The following is an 11,986-nucleotide window of genomic DNA, read 5'->3' as shown; positions in this document are numbered from 1 at the left end:
CTGATACCGGGGGTAGTGCCATGCAGAAACCTTGTTTGCCCATCTCCAATGAAGTAAGTAGGTATCTGTGAAGCACAGAGTGCCCCCCCACACACACACACCCTTATATTAACACCAACTTTTTAGTTCTAGGAAGATTCCAAGGTTGTCCACTCAGAAAGGCAGGGGAATTAGGATGAGAGATGAAAGAGGGTTAGGAGGGGTTCCCAGATGGCACAGGCTCCTGTTTGGAAAGATCAGTTGAGGCTTTAGGAATAACACTGCCCCGCCCCCCAGCTCTCCACTCTGGCATGGGGGGGGGGGGGCTCAGCTTTGATCCTTGTGTTTCACATCTGACCTCCTGGGGGTAACTATAGATTTAGTCAACAAGACTCCAATCTTAAAAAAAAAATAAGCAAGAGTGGTGGAGAGGGTATGGAGAGAGATAGTAAAGAGAGGGCAGCCAGAAGTAAGTGAGGCAAGGAAGAGAGGAGCAGAAGACAGGATCCAGGGCACATTAGGGAGGACCCCTTGTGAGATGTTGCTGCTGCTGTTCCTGGGGATTGCTGCAAGCAGATGCCTACACGATGAGACACAGAAGTCTGTGAGCCTGCTCAGGCCCCCTCTCTCCCAACTTGCCCCAGACTTCCGTTCTGCTTCCTTCACCCACCCTGGCTCTCGTGATCCTCAGCCCCTGAGAATCCGAACCTGCTATATCAGAGATCCTGTATCAGATGGAGCTTGGGATACTGAGGGAGCCAGAAGGAGAGGAGTACCTCATGCCCTGGTGGCTGCCAGACAGGCCGCTAGGCGACTCCAGGGTGTCCTCGCAGGTAAGTAGGGAAACCAAAGGGAGTCAGGGAGGGCTGAGGGTCAGAGGGCTATGGAGGAAGACAACCAGCGAAAAGGAACTCTAAAGATGTTGAGGTGAAATCGACTTCTTGTCTTTTTAGTCCCTCCAGTGCAAGGACCCCTGCTTCTGAGTCGAGACCCTGCACAGTACTGCCATGCTGTCTGGGGAGACCCAGACACCCCAAACTACCACAGGTGAGTTCATGTCATTGAGAATGTACATGGTGCCTCTTCGGCGGTACCCAGAAATGTCTCCAGCTCACCTATAGGTATTCATTCTTGGCAGGTGCAGCCTCTTGAACCCAGGGTACAAAGGAGAGAGTTGCCTGGGAGTAAAGGTGAGATTTGGGGATCTGAAGATCTCTAGCCTGCCTAGACTTCTCCAAGACCATTATTAGCACCAAAATTGTTTAATGTCCTTCCTAATAAATGCAGATTCCTGAGCCCCTTCTCACCCTGGCAATTTACAAAATCAGAGATGGGGAGGGAAGGTGGCAGGAGTCCCTATTCTGACCAGCTGCCTACACGACACTAAGGCAGACTAAAGACAGAGACTGTCCACTCCTCACTCCTAGTACCCAGTTTCCTATTGTCCCCATCTGCTAAACTAGATGCTACATTCCACTCCCTGCCAGATCCCTGATGCCCATCTCCGTGGTTATGCACTGTGGCCAGAGCAGGGTCCCCCACAACTGGTCCAGCCAGATGGGCCTGGGGTCCAAAACACTGATTTTCTCCTGTATGTGCGGATTGCCCACACTTCCAAGTGCCATGGAGAGGTGAGGCCCAAATCAAGCCCTTTTCCGTGTTCTGTCTCTCCTAGTCTTAAATATCCTGGGGAGGGGGAGGGAGCATAAAAGCAATTTTTATTAAAAGTTGTGCTCATTTGAGGTAACTTGGGTTATGTTGATGAAGTTTGGGTGGGAGCTAAACCCCTTCAAGTAATCCCTTGGGACCATCCCTGCTGAGTTCCGTGGGTGTCTATTTTCAGAAAGATTTCTTCTGTGTTCCCCCACATCCCTGCTTTCCACCGCTACCTTGTCCTGGCCCATCCACAGCCTTCTATCATAGCCTATGCTGCCTGCTGCCAGCTGGACTCAGAAGACAGGCCCCTTGCTGGTACCATTGTCTACTGTGCCCAACATCTTGCCAGCCCCAGCCTCAGCCATAGTGACATCATCACGGTAACTGCTGCATGACGAATAGGAAGATGCAAACAGGTTGGGGATAGGGGACAGGTCACTCAGCTTCCCATGAAGTGGAAGAATCTATTAAGGTTGGAGGAGAAGGTGCCTCAGACTCTAAGAAGAGCTGATTGGGCAGAGGGGCTATGGAACGGCCGGTCAATCTGCTCCACACCCAGTCCCCCTCACCGTGCGGTCATTTGTCCTTAGGCCACACTACATGAATTGCTCCATGCTCTGGGTTTCTCTGGACAGCTCTTCAAGAAGTGGCGGGATTGCCCCTCAGGACCCGGTGGTAAATGAGAGGAGTGAGAGCCAGCCTTCCCACAATGTCAAAGAGAGGGGATCACTACCATCCCACCAACTCCTTCCCTCCATTTCTGCTCCACCCTTTCTGAGTTTTCCTCTCCTCATATTGCCTCCTTCACTTTCTGTGCTCAGTTCCAGAGAACTGTTCTACAAGGCCACAAGTCACAAGGCGTGATGAGTGGGGACAGCTGCTTCTCACTACCCCAGCTGTTAGCCACAGCCTGGCCAAACACTTGGGAGTGCTGGGGGCTTCACTGGGTGTTCCCTTGGAAGAAGAGGTGAGACTGAGAACACCTCGGGGTGCTGGAAGGAAGAGGGGGTCATCAGGTGGCAACGGGCTACCTCCTCCCTAGGGCGCTTTGTCTTCACACTGGGAGGCCCGACTGCTCCAGGGTTCTGTAATGACCGCTACCTTCAATGGTGCCCGGCGCACTCGACTTGATCCCGTCACTCTTGCTGCCTTCAAAGACTCAGGCTGGTACCAAGTCAACCACAGTGCTGCAGAGGAGCTGTTGTGGGGCCGGGGTGAGAACAAAGGAAAATCGCATAGGGGCCCTCACCACCTGAGTCAGCTTGGGGGCAGCGAGAGAGGTTGGAAGGGGTTATCTGCTGCAGACGTGTAGCTGAAGCATAAGCACAGCCAGCGCTGAGGGGTGTTGGGGGCTTCACTTGTTCTGAGGGCTCTTTCTCTTCCCACCTCTCAAGCAGGATCTGGCCTGGAATTTGGCCTGGTGACCACATGTGGGGCTGGCTCCTCAGAATTCTTCTGTACTGGCAGGTGTGTGTGCTGAGTGGTTGAGGGGCTGTACAGCTGTCAGGGACCCTGGTGTCAGCTGCCATCCCTTCCACACAGCGGACTGGGCTGCCACTACCTGCACCTGGACAAGGGGAGCTGTTCCTCAGACCCCACGCTGGAAGGCTGCCGCATGTACAAGCCCCTGGCCAATGGGGTGAGACAACTGGAGAGGACAGAATGGAAGTGAGTGGGCCCGGAGAGGAGTCAACATCTAAGGCATCTAGGCAAACACTATTCTGCCTCCTGTCCCGCCTTTCAGAGTGAATGCTGGAAGAAGGAAAATGGATTCCCACCTGGGGCAGACAACCCCCACGGGGAAATTTACCATTCCCAGAGTCGTTGCTTCCTTGCCAACCTCACTTCACAACTGCTCCGTGGGGACGAGACCAGGCGTCCCTCTCAGATCCCACACCTGAAGGAAGCAGAGCTCACTGGCCGCTGCTACTTACATCAATGCACAGAAAGGGGAGCATACAATGTGCAGGTAGAGGGGTCACCCTGGGCCTCATGCCTTCCTGGAAAGGCTATTCAGGTGGGTATCATAAGTGAAAAGCTACAGAGCCCTTGGCAAAAGGAAGTTTGACAATGCTTGTATGGTAGTTAGTACGATTAGATGTTCATTCATTTTTCTCTAAGTACCCACCGAGTCTGTGACTCTGATCTAGATTGTACAATTTCCTTAGAAAGGCTTGAGCAAACAATTGAGGTCATAACTATACCCTGCTATGTATTTCCTTGCAGATACCTGGGTACCATGGTCTTCTCTTCTGTCCCCGGGGTCGGCTGTGTCAAACAAATGAAGGTACCAATGCTGTTACTTCCCCACCTGTGAGTCTTGCCACCCAAGACCCGTTATTCCATCTGTCTTTACAATTAGCTGGGCCCCCAGGCCACTCTGTGGGGAAAGAAACGCTAGAAGAGCTGACTGAAGCAGTACTACAGGCTCTGGTGAGCAGAGACCACACTGGCAGGTAAAGGGACAGTTCAGACTGAGGATGTACACAGTGGGCCAGGGAGACTGCCTAAGTTGGTTACTTCACCACTCTCCTCTGAAAACTTTGTGCCATTCCGAAGCCTGCACCTGTTTCAGGAGATATACTCTTCCAAGGACTCTATCTCCCTTAAGAGATCCAAATGTCCCTGTAGGTGCTATTTCCACAGCCCCTCCACTACCACTGGACTGGTGTTCACTGTGTACATGTGGAAGTCCTCTGGCTGCCACGGGCCTTCGGTTGGTATGCTGCACAGGGCCCTGACCCTGAGTCTCCAGAAGAAGCCCCTGGAAGTATATTATGGAGGAGCCAGCTTTACCACAGAACACATCAAGTAAGACAATATTCCAAGTAGCTTTCTTTCAAAGTCCTGGAGTCCAGATGTTTGAAATTGCAGGAAGCACTCATGTGTGTCTTAGGCTTATTTTGGAAAACGAGTGTGATCACCTCAGACCTAGCACTATGGGACAACTTTCCCTCCACAATGATGGAGTTCCCCATCCGTAGGACATAGGGATCCTAGTCCTCTTCCTCCCTAAAGTACTAACAGGCTACTATGTCTAGTTACCTAAACACCATAGTCTAACTGCCAACACCTCACTGCCAGGTTAGGTCTCCTTCCAACAATTCAAGTTGCTAGGAGACTTGGATCTTGGTCTTTTTCCTACTTTCAGGATCTATATTCCTGATTTCCTGTGTAGCTTGATTGGATGAAGCAGAGTTCCATGAGCTCTGTATATTATGATAAAAGTGAAGCCCTTCACCTCCTAAGCCTAAGCATTATTTCAAGCCAAATATTACCTCTATGTTCCTAGGTCACTGGTTACCTTGGACCATAATTCCTCCATGACTCATCTAGGGCTGTCCATGGGACTCTGCCTAACACTGCTTATCCTGGTGGGTGCACTGGGAACCATGGCCTATCAGAGAAGAGCTATTCTCCAGGTGGCACCAGCTGCCCCTCACCATTCACCAGAGCTCCAAGAAACAAGGGGCCCAGTTGAAGGAATAAGAGAGGTGTGACATGACAGGATAGATAGGGCAGATTATTTCTTGGAAGACAACTGGATGGAAAGTCTATACTTTTCTCAGAATGCCTCTTTCTCTAGGTATCAACTCTATTCTAGCCTTGTAATGAAAAAATTCCAGAGACTTATGGTTCTGAAGATTCTTTATTTTGATACAAAAAATAAACACTTCAACCTATAAAGAGTGTCACTTGTTTTCATATTGGAGAGCAAACTTACAGAACAGGTATTTGTTACCAGCTCCGAGGATATCACAATATGCTTTAGAAAAAGCCATTGCTATTTGGATTCAAACAAACATCAGCATGGAAGGAGTAACAATTATCTCCCTCTCCTGATTTTTACATACTTTTACAAAATCATCACTAGGGAAGCTTAGTTGGGATGTCACACAATTATGCCAGAATCTGTTAAGAGTGGTGAAATCAGCCATCTGAATCCAGTTAAACTATAAAAACGTGACCTTTTATCGTCCTTCTCTCCTGTTTCTGGAGCAGGAAGGCTCTACTTTATAGCCTCATGGGCCAGCAATAGGCTTGAGTTATAATATGTAGGTTCCTTTTGGTTATACTCGCAAAAGAAGCCATTGAGTTCTTGAGGGTTTGACATGTAGAAAGGAGCAAGCTAGGAGGCTGACTGATCTGAATTTACTTAGATGGAAAACATTTCTGCTGGGAGTCCAGTTGATAGGCTATTAAAGTTGAAATAACCAAGCCTGTCCTGGTCAACAAGGTCAGTCAGTTGATCAGGATACCATCCCTAGACTGTTAAGTGACATATTTGAAGTTCTCACTGTAAAGCTGCAGCTCCATCAGATATGATTATCTTCTTTGATTTTAAAGCCCATCAATCTTTACCAGCTGTAGCAGCCACTGCTTGGTAAAACTTTGCCACGAAGTCTGGCTCACTGACCTCCAGCTGCCTGACAAATTCGTTGCGCTCCTGCTCAGCCCAACCTCGAAACCACTGATCCCAAAGACGTAGCTGACACTCAAAGATACAAGGCGGTCGGTTTGCTCCAGACACACTAAGCTGCTCCAGACCTTCCAGCAGTGGCTGTAATTTTCCCGGCACTGCCTTAGCTACCAGGTCCTGTAGGAAACGTTCACGCTGGGGACCTGACCAACTGGCAAACCAGTGAAGAATACACTTCATCTCCTGGGAAGTGATGTAAGACATTGGGGGTGGGGAAGAGTTAGTAATACTGTCTGGTACTGAGGGTAAGGGAGTAGGGAAGGATAGTGGCATCGAAGAGGAAGATGATTCCAGTGGCATCCTGAAACATAAAAGCACTGTTATATACTCTCTAGATAGGGCAACCAAAATACAACTTCCCAACAAAGAATCTTACCAAAAATCACCATCTACGGATAAAGTTATTTTTCACCAATTCAATTTACAAGAAAACAACAGGGTACTTCACATAGGTTATTCTCCAACTACCTTAGAGAAGTCACCCCAAAATAACTTCATATTTGCCAACCTCCCTCCCTTTCAAACCCATTAGCCTCCCCAACCACTGCTTCTCTCCATTATTCTTATAAAGAATCTAAAAATAACCAACACATTTCTTGTTCACTCTCTCTGGCCTACTTCTATGTTCCAGGTTGAGTAAAGAAAAATGATAATGTTGGTCCACCTCATCTTCCTTAAAATGAAAAAAGGTACATATTTTTTTAATCTAGTACATGCAGCTGGTGAGGGCCTAGCTGCTAATAATTCCAGAGCTATCAATGGTGAAAATCATATATGATAAGTCTTCTTTGTAATGTGTACATAGCCTCTGAGATATGCCAAGAGCTTCATAACATCCATTACTTCCTTATATTTCCTGTTAAAGCACCAGGAAAAATTAAAGAGCAAAGTAAGTGAGCGTGCCTCACCCAAAATAAGATAACACAGAAAGGAAAAAATAGAAGAAGCCACGTGTTTATTCAAGACTGAAAAAAGTCTAGTTGGTTTGACGACTTAGGAGTGTAACAAGTATTATACTGCTGGAGATGTATGACAATTTGTGTCTTTGAACATTTTCCTTAAGGTTTAATATATAATACCTATTGATGCCCTGTCATTGATTTGCATCAGTAATGCAAATGGAAGGTCAGTCGACTTGAATAGTTTGAGTTCCACAGTTTGAATGTCTAACAATGAAAACTTTAAACTACTTGTCTATGACCCATTTTACTGTTTGTGTTTCTTCTGCTGCAGGTTGGAGTATTTGTAGTGACAAAGAGAAGAATCCGTAAGCAATTAACATCAGTTCAGTACCCAAACAGTACAGGGAGGTTGCCTTTTTCACAGAGCTCCTCCAAGAAGCAATCCCTCCTAAAGGAACTTTATTCTTACTCGGGGAAAGGAGAAACTTTTGCCTAGTCTTGCGACATGGCCTCCACAGCAAACTCAAGTTCAATAATTTTGAATTAGTTCACAGTCTGGGCCCAAAAACACGGTGCCGCCACTTGCCCACTTTGGAGGCCACGGAGCCTGGCATTCTAAGATCCCGAAGAGCAACGTAGCCTTAGATGGGAGTGGCGGGGATTCAGCTATCGGGAGGCGGCAGCTGTACCGGTAGGAGAGCGGGAAGTGTGCCCTACTAGGGTAGCCCGCAAACACCGAGTCTGACCCGGCCCAGGGAGGGACTTCTACCCCGCTTACCTCCCCTTTCCTCTCACAGGGCACCTGGAGACCGTCACAAAGTGCTTAAACCCCAACCGTCGCCGCCGCTTCCATGTTTCCTGAAAACCGTAAGCAGGGCCAGCCCGGCAGCCCACGCACTTCCGGTCCCGGAGCAGCCCCAAAAACCCAAGCGCCTCAGCGCCTCAGTCTTAGGTTCGGAGATAGCCGACTAACTCCGATTTTGGTTAGGCCAGAGTCGAGGGCTTCCGAGTACATTCGATTCAAAGCCTCGGTAAGACGAAGATAACCGAGTTCTGAAGGCAGCGTGAGGAAGGCGGAGAGGCTGGGAGGATGGGAAGAACTGATTGGTGCCGATGTTGAGACGGAAATACCCGAGCAATTCCGGAGGAACCCGAGGAGTTCTGAGTGGTAATCGAGGGGTTGACTATGGCAGTGGGCGGGGTCAGCTCGGTACGTTCGAAGGGCGTTGGCGGAAATTACCGAAGATGCCCGAAGCCGTCGGGACGGACCCGAGTACCTCACGCAAGATGGCGGAGCTGGAGGAGGTGACTCTGGACGGGAAGCCTCTTCAGGCGCTGCGGGTGACCGACCTGAAGGCCGCACTGGAGCAGCGAGGCCTAGCCAAGAGCGGGCAGAAGAGTGCCCTGGTCAAGCGGCTCAAAGGGGTGAGAAGACGGCGTTGCCGGGGTGTCGGAGGGGAGCGGACCCGGTAGAGACGAGTCTCTGCCGCGGCGCAGGCGCAGTGTCCGGGCTCCGCGCGAGCTCGCTCAGGCCGCCAGCGCGAGCCTCCGGAACCGCGCGCACGGTGGTTGGTGAGGCTCGCGCTGGAATAGAGACAGCGCCGGTTCCCGCCTTAACGGCAGCGGTGCGAGCCCAAAATGGGAGGGTGCGCGCTACTCTCCCGGAGTGTCTTAAGCTCCTTCCTCCTTCCCCCACCCCCTCCTTGTTTGTGTCTGTGGTTTCGGCGCATGCGCTGCAGAAGGAGTTAAATCCCACCACTACCACCGGCGTTGCTGGCCTGAGGGGGGCGAATTGGGCTGGGTCAGAGTTAGGGGTATAGTTGGGCGGAGGGGTTAATGGGGCTGGTGTCGGTATCCGGAGGAATAGGTTTGGGATAGGGTAAAATGCCTACCTGATTAGATTAGGAGGTGAGATGAAGAGAGACCTTGACTTGAAGGGACTCGGTTGTAGAGGGGTGTATGATTTATCCAGAAGCAATTTGGGTGGATAAGAGTTTGGTGAATATTGGTGAGAGAGGTGGGGCAGGTTGTTATATGTTGGGGGTTTTGAATCGATTTGAGTAGTTTAGGGTGGGATCGTCATGAGGTGGATGGATTTGTGTGTATAGATTTGGTGTAAACGGAGGCAATGTGAGGATGTCATGGTTTTAATTGGGGCTAGTTAGGATACATGGTGTGTAGTACCCATTAGGGCTGAGTTGGCTCAAGGGTTAAATTGACAGACCGTTGCCTGCCTGTACAGAGCTGACGGTTTCGTGTGTGTGGATTGGGTCAGCCACAGTTTAGAGTCTGTGGTCATTTTGTTCTATAGCCTCCTTTTTGAAATTTTTATAGACTTGATAAATCTAGGTGCCACTCTGTTGGAAACAATACAAATTCACTCAAGTAGATCTAGCCCTGGGTAACTGACCAAGTAATTCAGTCAAGCCAAAACCAGCAGCCCCATGTTGGTTTCCTGTATTTGAAGCTGACTGGAGTATTTGAAGTCATTTTACCTGCATGGCCAGATTTAGAAGGGACATTAGTCAGAAGTGCAGAAGATAATAGAGATTGTAGTACTGGTTCTGTCACTGTCACTGATTTTATTACATAGCCAGGTCGCTCATTTTCTTCATGTGCCTGCATTTTACATTTGTACATTTGGGAGCAGTAACCATGGCTACTTTCAAGGGTCTTCTGAAGATGAGTAAGAACAGTATTAGTAAAGGGCTTTTAGGTTCCTGGAAAAGGAGTACAGTTTAAGTGTGTATGGTTAGTCATTGCATTCAATGAAGAGATTGGGGAGTGGTGGGTTTTTTCCCCCAAGTTTCTGACTTTTGCCATTCTCTATACCAGGCTCTAATGCTAGAAAATTTGCAGAAACACTCAACACCCCATGCTGCATTCCAGCCAAATTCCCAGGTAAGAAAAAAGATTTATTAGATAGGGTGGGCTCTTTGGATGCGCAGACATATGGAAGGACATAATGATGTATATTTGATGGTTAATTACTCACCAGTATTTTTCTGAATTCCCTGAGTTGGAAAAGTCCTCATACCAGATCAGTTGAATTCTAATAAAAAAATTCAGAAACAGAATTAGAAGAGCTATTAGTTAATTTCTGATACTTGCAATGATGTGTGCAAAAAGATGTGGTTCCAATTGATTAAGTGTAGTACAAGAATCTGGAGCCATTCATTTGCCATTGATTTGGAAAAAGTAGTTGATGTCTTTGAATGAAGACATGAAGTAGACAATCAATAGGGCAGTGTAGGATGATACTTGCTGATCAAGAAGAATTCTTGTGTTGACATAGATTTTCCAAGAATTCAATCCTTTGGAAATCATCCACCATTACTAGTGTTAATGCTAACTGTGCATTTACTTGTAAGTATCATTAATTACTCTTTTACTTAGGGCAAGAAACTTAACCTTTGGATGCCTTGGATTCCACAATTTCTATGTATAATATTAGAAAAGGTTGGACTATATCCATAGTTTTATAACTGCTCTACTTTAGTTTTATAGACCTGCTTTTGGGGGATTTCTGGGGAAGATAACCTTCTTCCCAAGTGGGCAGGTGCTCATATTCCCCACCTAACTAAATTCGATCTTCTTTTATCTGTCTTATATATTGAGTTTCAGTGTAAGATTTTTTTTAGAAGAAACAATCCCACAGTTTAAAAAAATAAAATTCTTAGACTGCAATTTCATAAGATTCTTTTCAGCTTTTAAAATCCCCTCATTATAGTATGTTATGTACTTAAAGGAAAAATCTAGGTCTTTGTTAGTGCAGTGTTGTGCAGCTCCAGTACTAGGTGAAGTCCCAAGATACTATGGAAAAACAAGAGAGCCTTCCTAGTCCCTTGTTACCACTTCATTAAGCTATGTCATAATCTAGTCTGTTTATGAAGTTTAGTTAAGTATAAGTGTAAGAAACTACATGAGTTAATCAGTTTATGATTATATTCCATTTATTCATTGCATTTTAGTCTTTGAAGCTTTGCTTTATTAACATAGGATTTTTGCAGTAAATGTGTACGTTCTCTAATAAATGCAACCCACACTTTATCAATGTCCATTGAGTACCAAGAGATGCATCTCTACTTTAAGTGAAAATAAACATTTACCATGCTTAGGAAAGATGACTAAAAACAAACAATATTCAGATTTTTTCCCTTTTTTGGCATTCTAGTAGGACTTGCTAAGCAAGAAGGTTCTGGGAAGGACTTGTGACAGAAGAGTGATGTGGGACTCTGTGTTACAGGAAAAAATGGGAAAAGGGATTAAGCTCCTGGATTTTAATGTTGTTACCAAGGATTTATTCCCACCCAAAGAAAAAGGGAGTTAAAACTCTGTTTAAATGATGAATAGACATCCCTTTTCTTAATCTCTTACATAGTTTAAGTGCCGTATGTAAATTTTGGAGTTGTTTAACAAGATGATCCCTGGATAGGTGGAGATTTACCTTTTTTTATCAACAAAAAAATGACCTAGTAGGAACTTGTATTTTTTCCTTTCAGTTCTTGATATTACTAAAAAGAAAATTTAGATTATCTTTAAATAACATTTTAGATTAAAATTTGGATTAAAACATAATTTTGCAGGAATTTTTATTTTAATTTGGGCATCATTCTTCAGTTGGGAACTAAATATTCAAGATAAGAAATTATGTGCAGTTCCTCTTTTTGCCATCTTTTCTGAATCATAGGGTTATTTATTTTGGTCCTCACCATAATTAGAAAAGGGCCTTCCAACATTTTGATTATCTTTCTTGGGTTCAAATATAAGGAGTAGACTTTTGCTCCATGGAATTTTCTTCCTTGTGTTTTCCTGGTTTGCTTTCCTCGACTTTCTTTTTCCATGTCTTCTACACAGATTGGCGAGGAAATGAGCCAGAACAGTTTCATAAAGCAGTATCTGGAAAAGCAGCAGGAGCTACTTAGGCAGCGTCTGGAACGTGAAGCCCGAGAAGCTGCAGAACTTGAAG

General features: G+C 46.5%; 3 protein-coding genes across 9 annotated transcripts in view; 2 read left to right on the top strand and 1 right to left on the bottom strand.

Annotated features, from left to right (window-relative positions):
* Positions 1 to 517: 517 nt before the first annotated feature.
* On the top strand, positions 518 to 5,135 carry LMLN2 (leishmanolysin like peptidase 2). The gene is made up of 14 exons (XM_030320215.1): positions 518 to 812; positions 942 to 1,026; positions 1,118 to 1,169; positions 1,467 to 1,610; positions 1,890 to 2,015; positions 2,226 to 2,310; positions 2,457 to 2,602; positions 2,678 to 2,849; positions 3,033 to 3,102; positions 3,178 to 3,274; positions 3,380 to 3,652; positions 3,862 to 4,091; positions 4,267 to 4,446; positions 4,928 to 5,135. Exons 1-14 carry the CDS (start codon positions 518 to 520, stop codon positions 5,133 to 5,135), a joined length of 2,163 nt encoding a protein of 720 aa, XP_030176075.1.
* Positions 5,136 to 5,265: 130 nt separating this feature from the next.
* Positions 5,266 to 7,990, bottom strand: CB3H14orf119 (chromosome B3 C14orf119 homolog). The gene is made up of 2 exons (XM_030318713.1): positions 7,796 to 7,990; positions 5,266 to 6,416 (listed from the first exon to the last, which is right to left on the bottom strand). Exon 2 carries the CDS (start codon positions 6,413 to 6,415, stop codon positions 5,987 to 5,989), a length of 429 nt encoding a protein of 142 aa, XP_030174573.1. The 5' UTR covers position 6,416; positions 7,796 to 7,990; the 3' UTR covers positions 5,266 to 5,986.
* A 55-nt stretch (positions 7,991 to 8,045) lies between these two features.
* Positions 8,046 to 11,986, top strand: part of ACIN1 (apoptotic chromatin condensation inducer 1) — a 33,884-nt gene continuing 29,943 nt past the window's right edge. For 2 of the 7 annotated variants that reach the window (XM_030318706.1, XM_030318704.1), the window contains exons 1-3: positions 8,050 to 8,442; positions 9,853 to 9,918; positions 11,875 to 11,986. In XM_030318706.1, the coding sequence (XP_030174566.1) occupies positions 8,131 to 8,442; positions 9,853 to 9,918; positions 11,875 to 11,986 (490 nt within the window). In that variant the 5' untranslated portion in view covers positions 8,050 to 8,130. Of the gene's footprint in view, positions 8,443 to 9,852; positions 9,919 to 11,874 lie in introns of all 7 variants that reach the window. The other 5 variants (XM_030318705.1, XM_030318702.1, XM_030318703.1 and 2 more) reach the window with 5 other exon arrangements.

Source organism: Lynx canadensis, chromosome B3 (genome assembly GCF_007474595.2).
Source record: "Lynx canadensis isolate LIC74 chromosome B3, mLynCan4.pri.v2, whole genome shotgun sequence".
NCBI classification, from domain to species: domain Eukaryota; kingdom Metazoa; phylum Chordata; class Mammalia; order Carnivora; family Felidae; genus Lynx; species Lynx canadensis.
The sequence above is the reverse complement of the archived record's forward strand: the minus strand, read 5'-3'. Positions and strand labels throughout refer to the sequence as shown.

What these genes read in the sequence shown, in the direction of transcription:
- CB3H14orf119 (XM_030318713.1), bottom strand. Translation starts at nt 6,415, where the DNA reads ATGCCACTGGAATCATCTTCCTCTTCGATGCCACTATCCTTCCCTACT.
- LMLN2 (XM_030320215.1), top strand. Translation starts at nt 518, where the DNA reads ATGTTGCTGCTGCTGTTCCTGGGGATTGCTGCAAGCAGATGCCTACAC. An exon ending in GTGTTCCCTTGGAAGAAGAG is followed by an intron (nt 2,603 to 2,677) that starts GTGAGACTGAGA and finishes CCTCCTCCCTAG; the next exon opens with GGCGCTTTGTCTTCACACTG. An exon ending in GAATTCTTCTGTACTGGCAG is followed by an intron (nt 3,103 to 3,177) that starts GTGTGTGTGCTG and finishes CCTTCCACACAG; the next exon opens with CGGACTGGGCTGCCACTACC.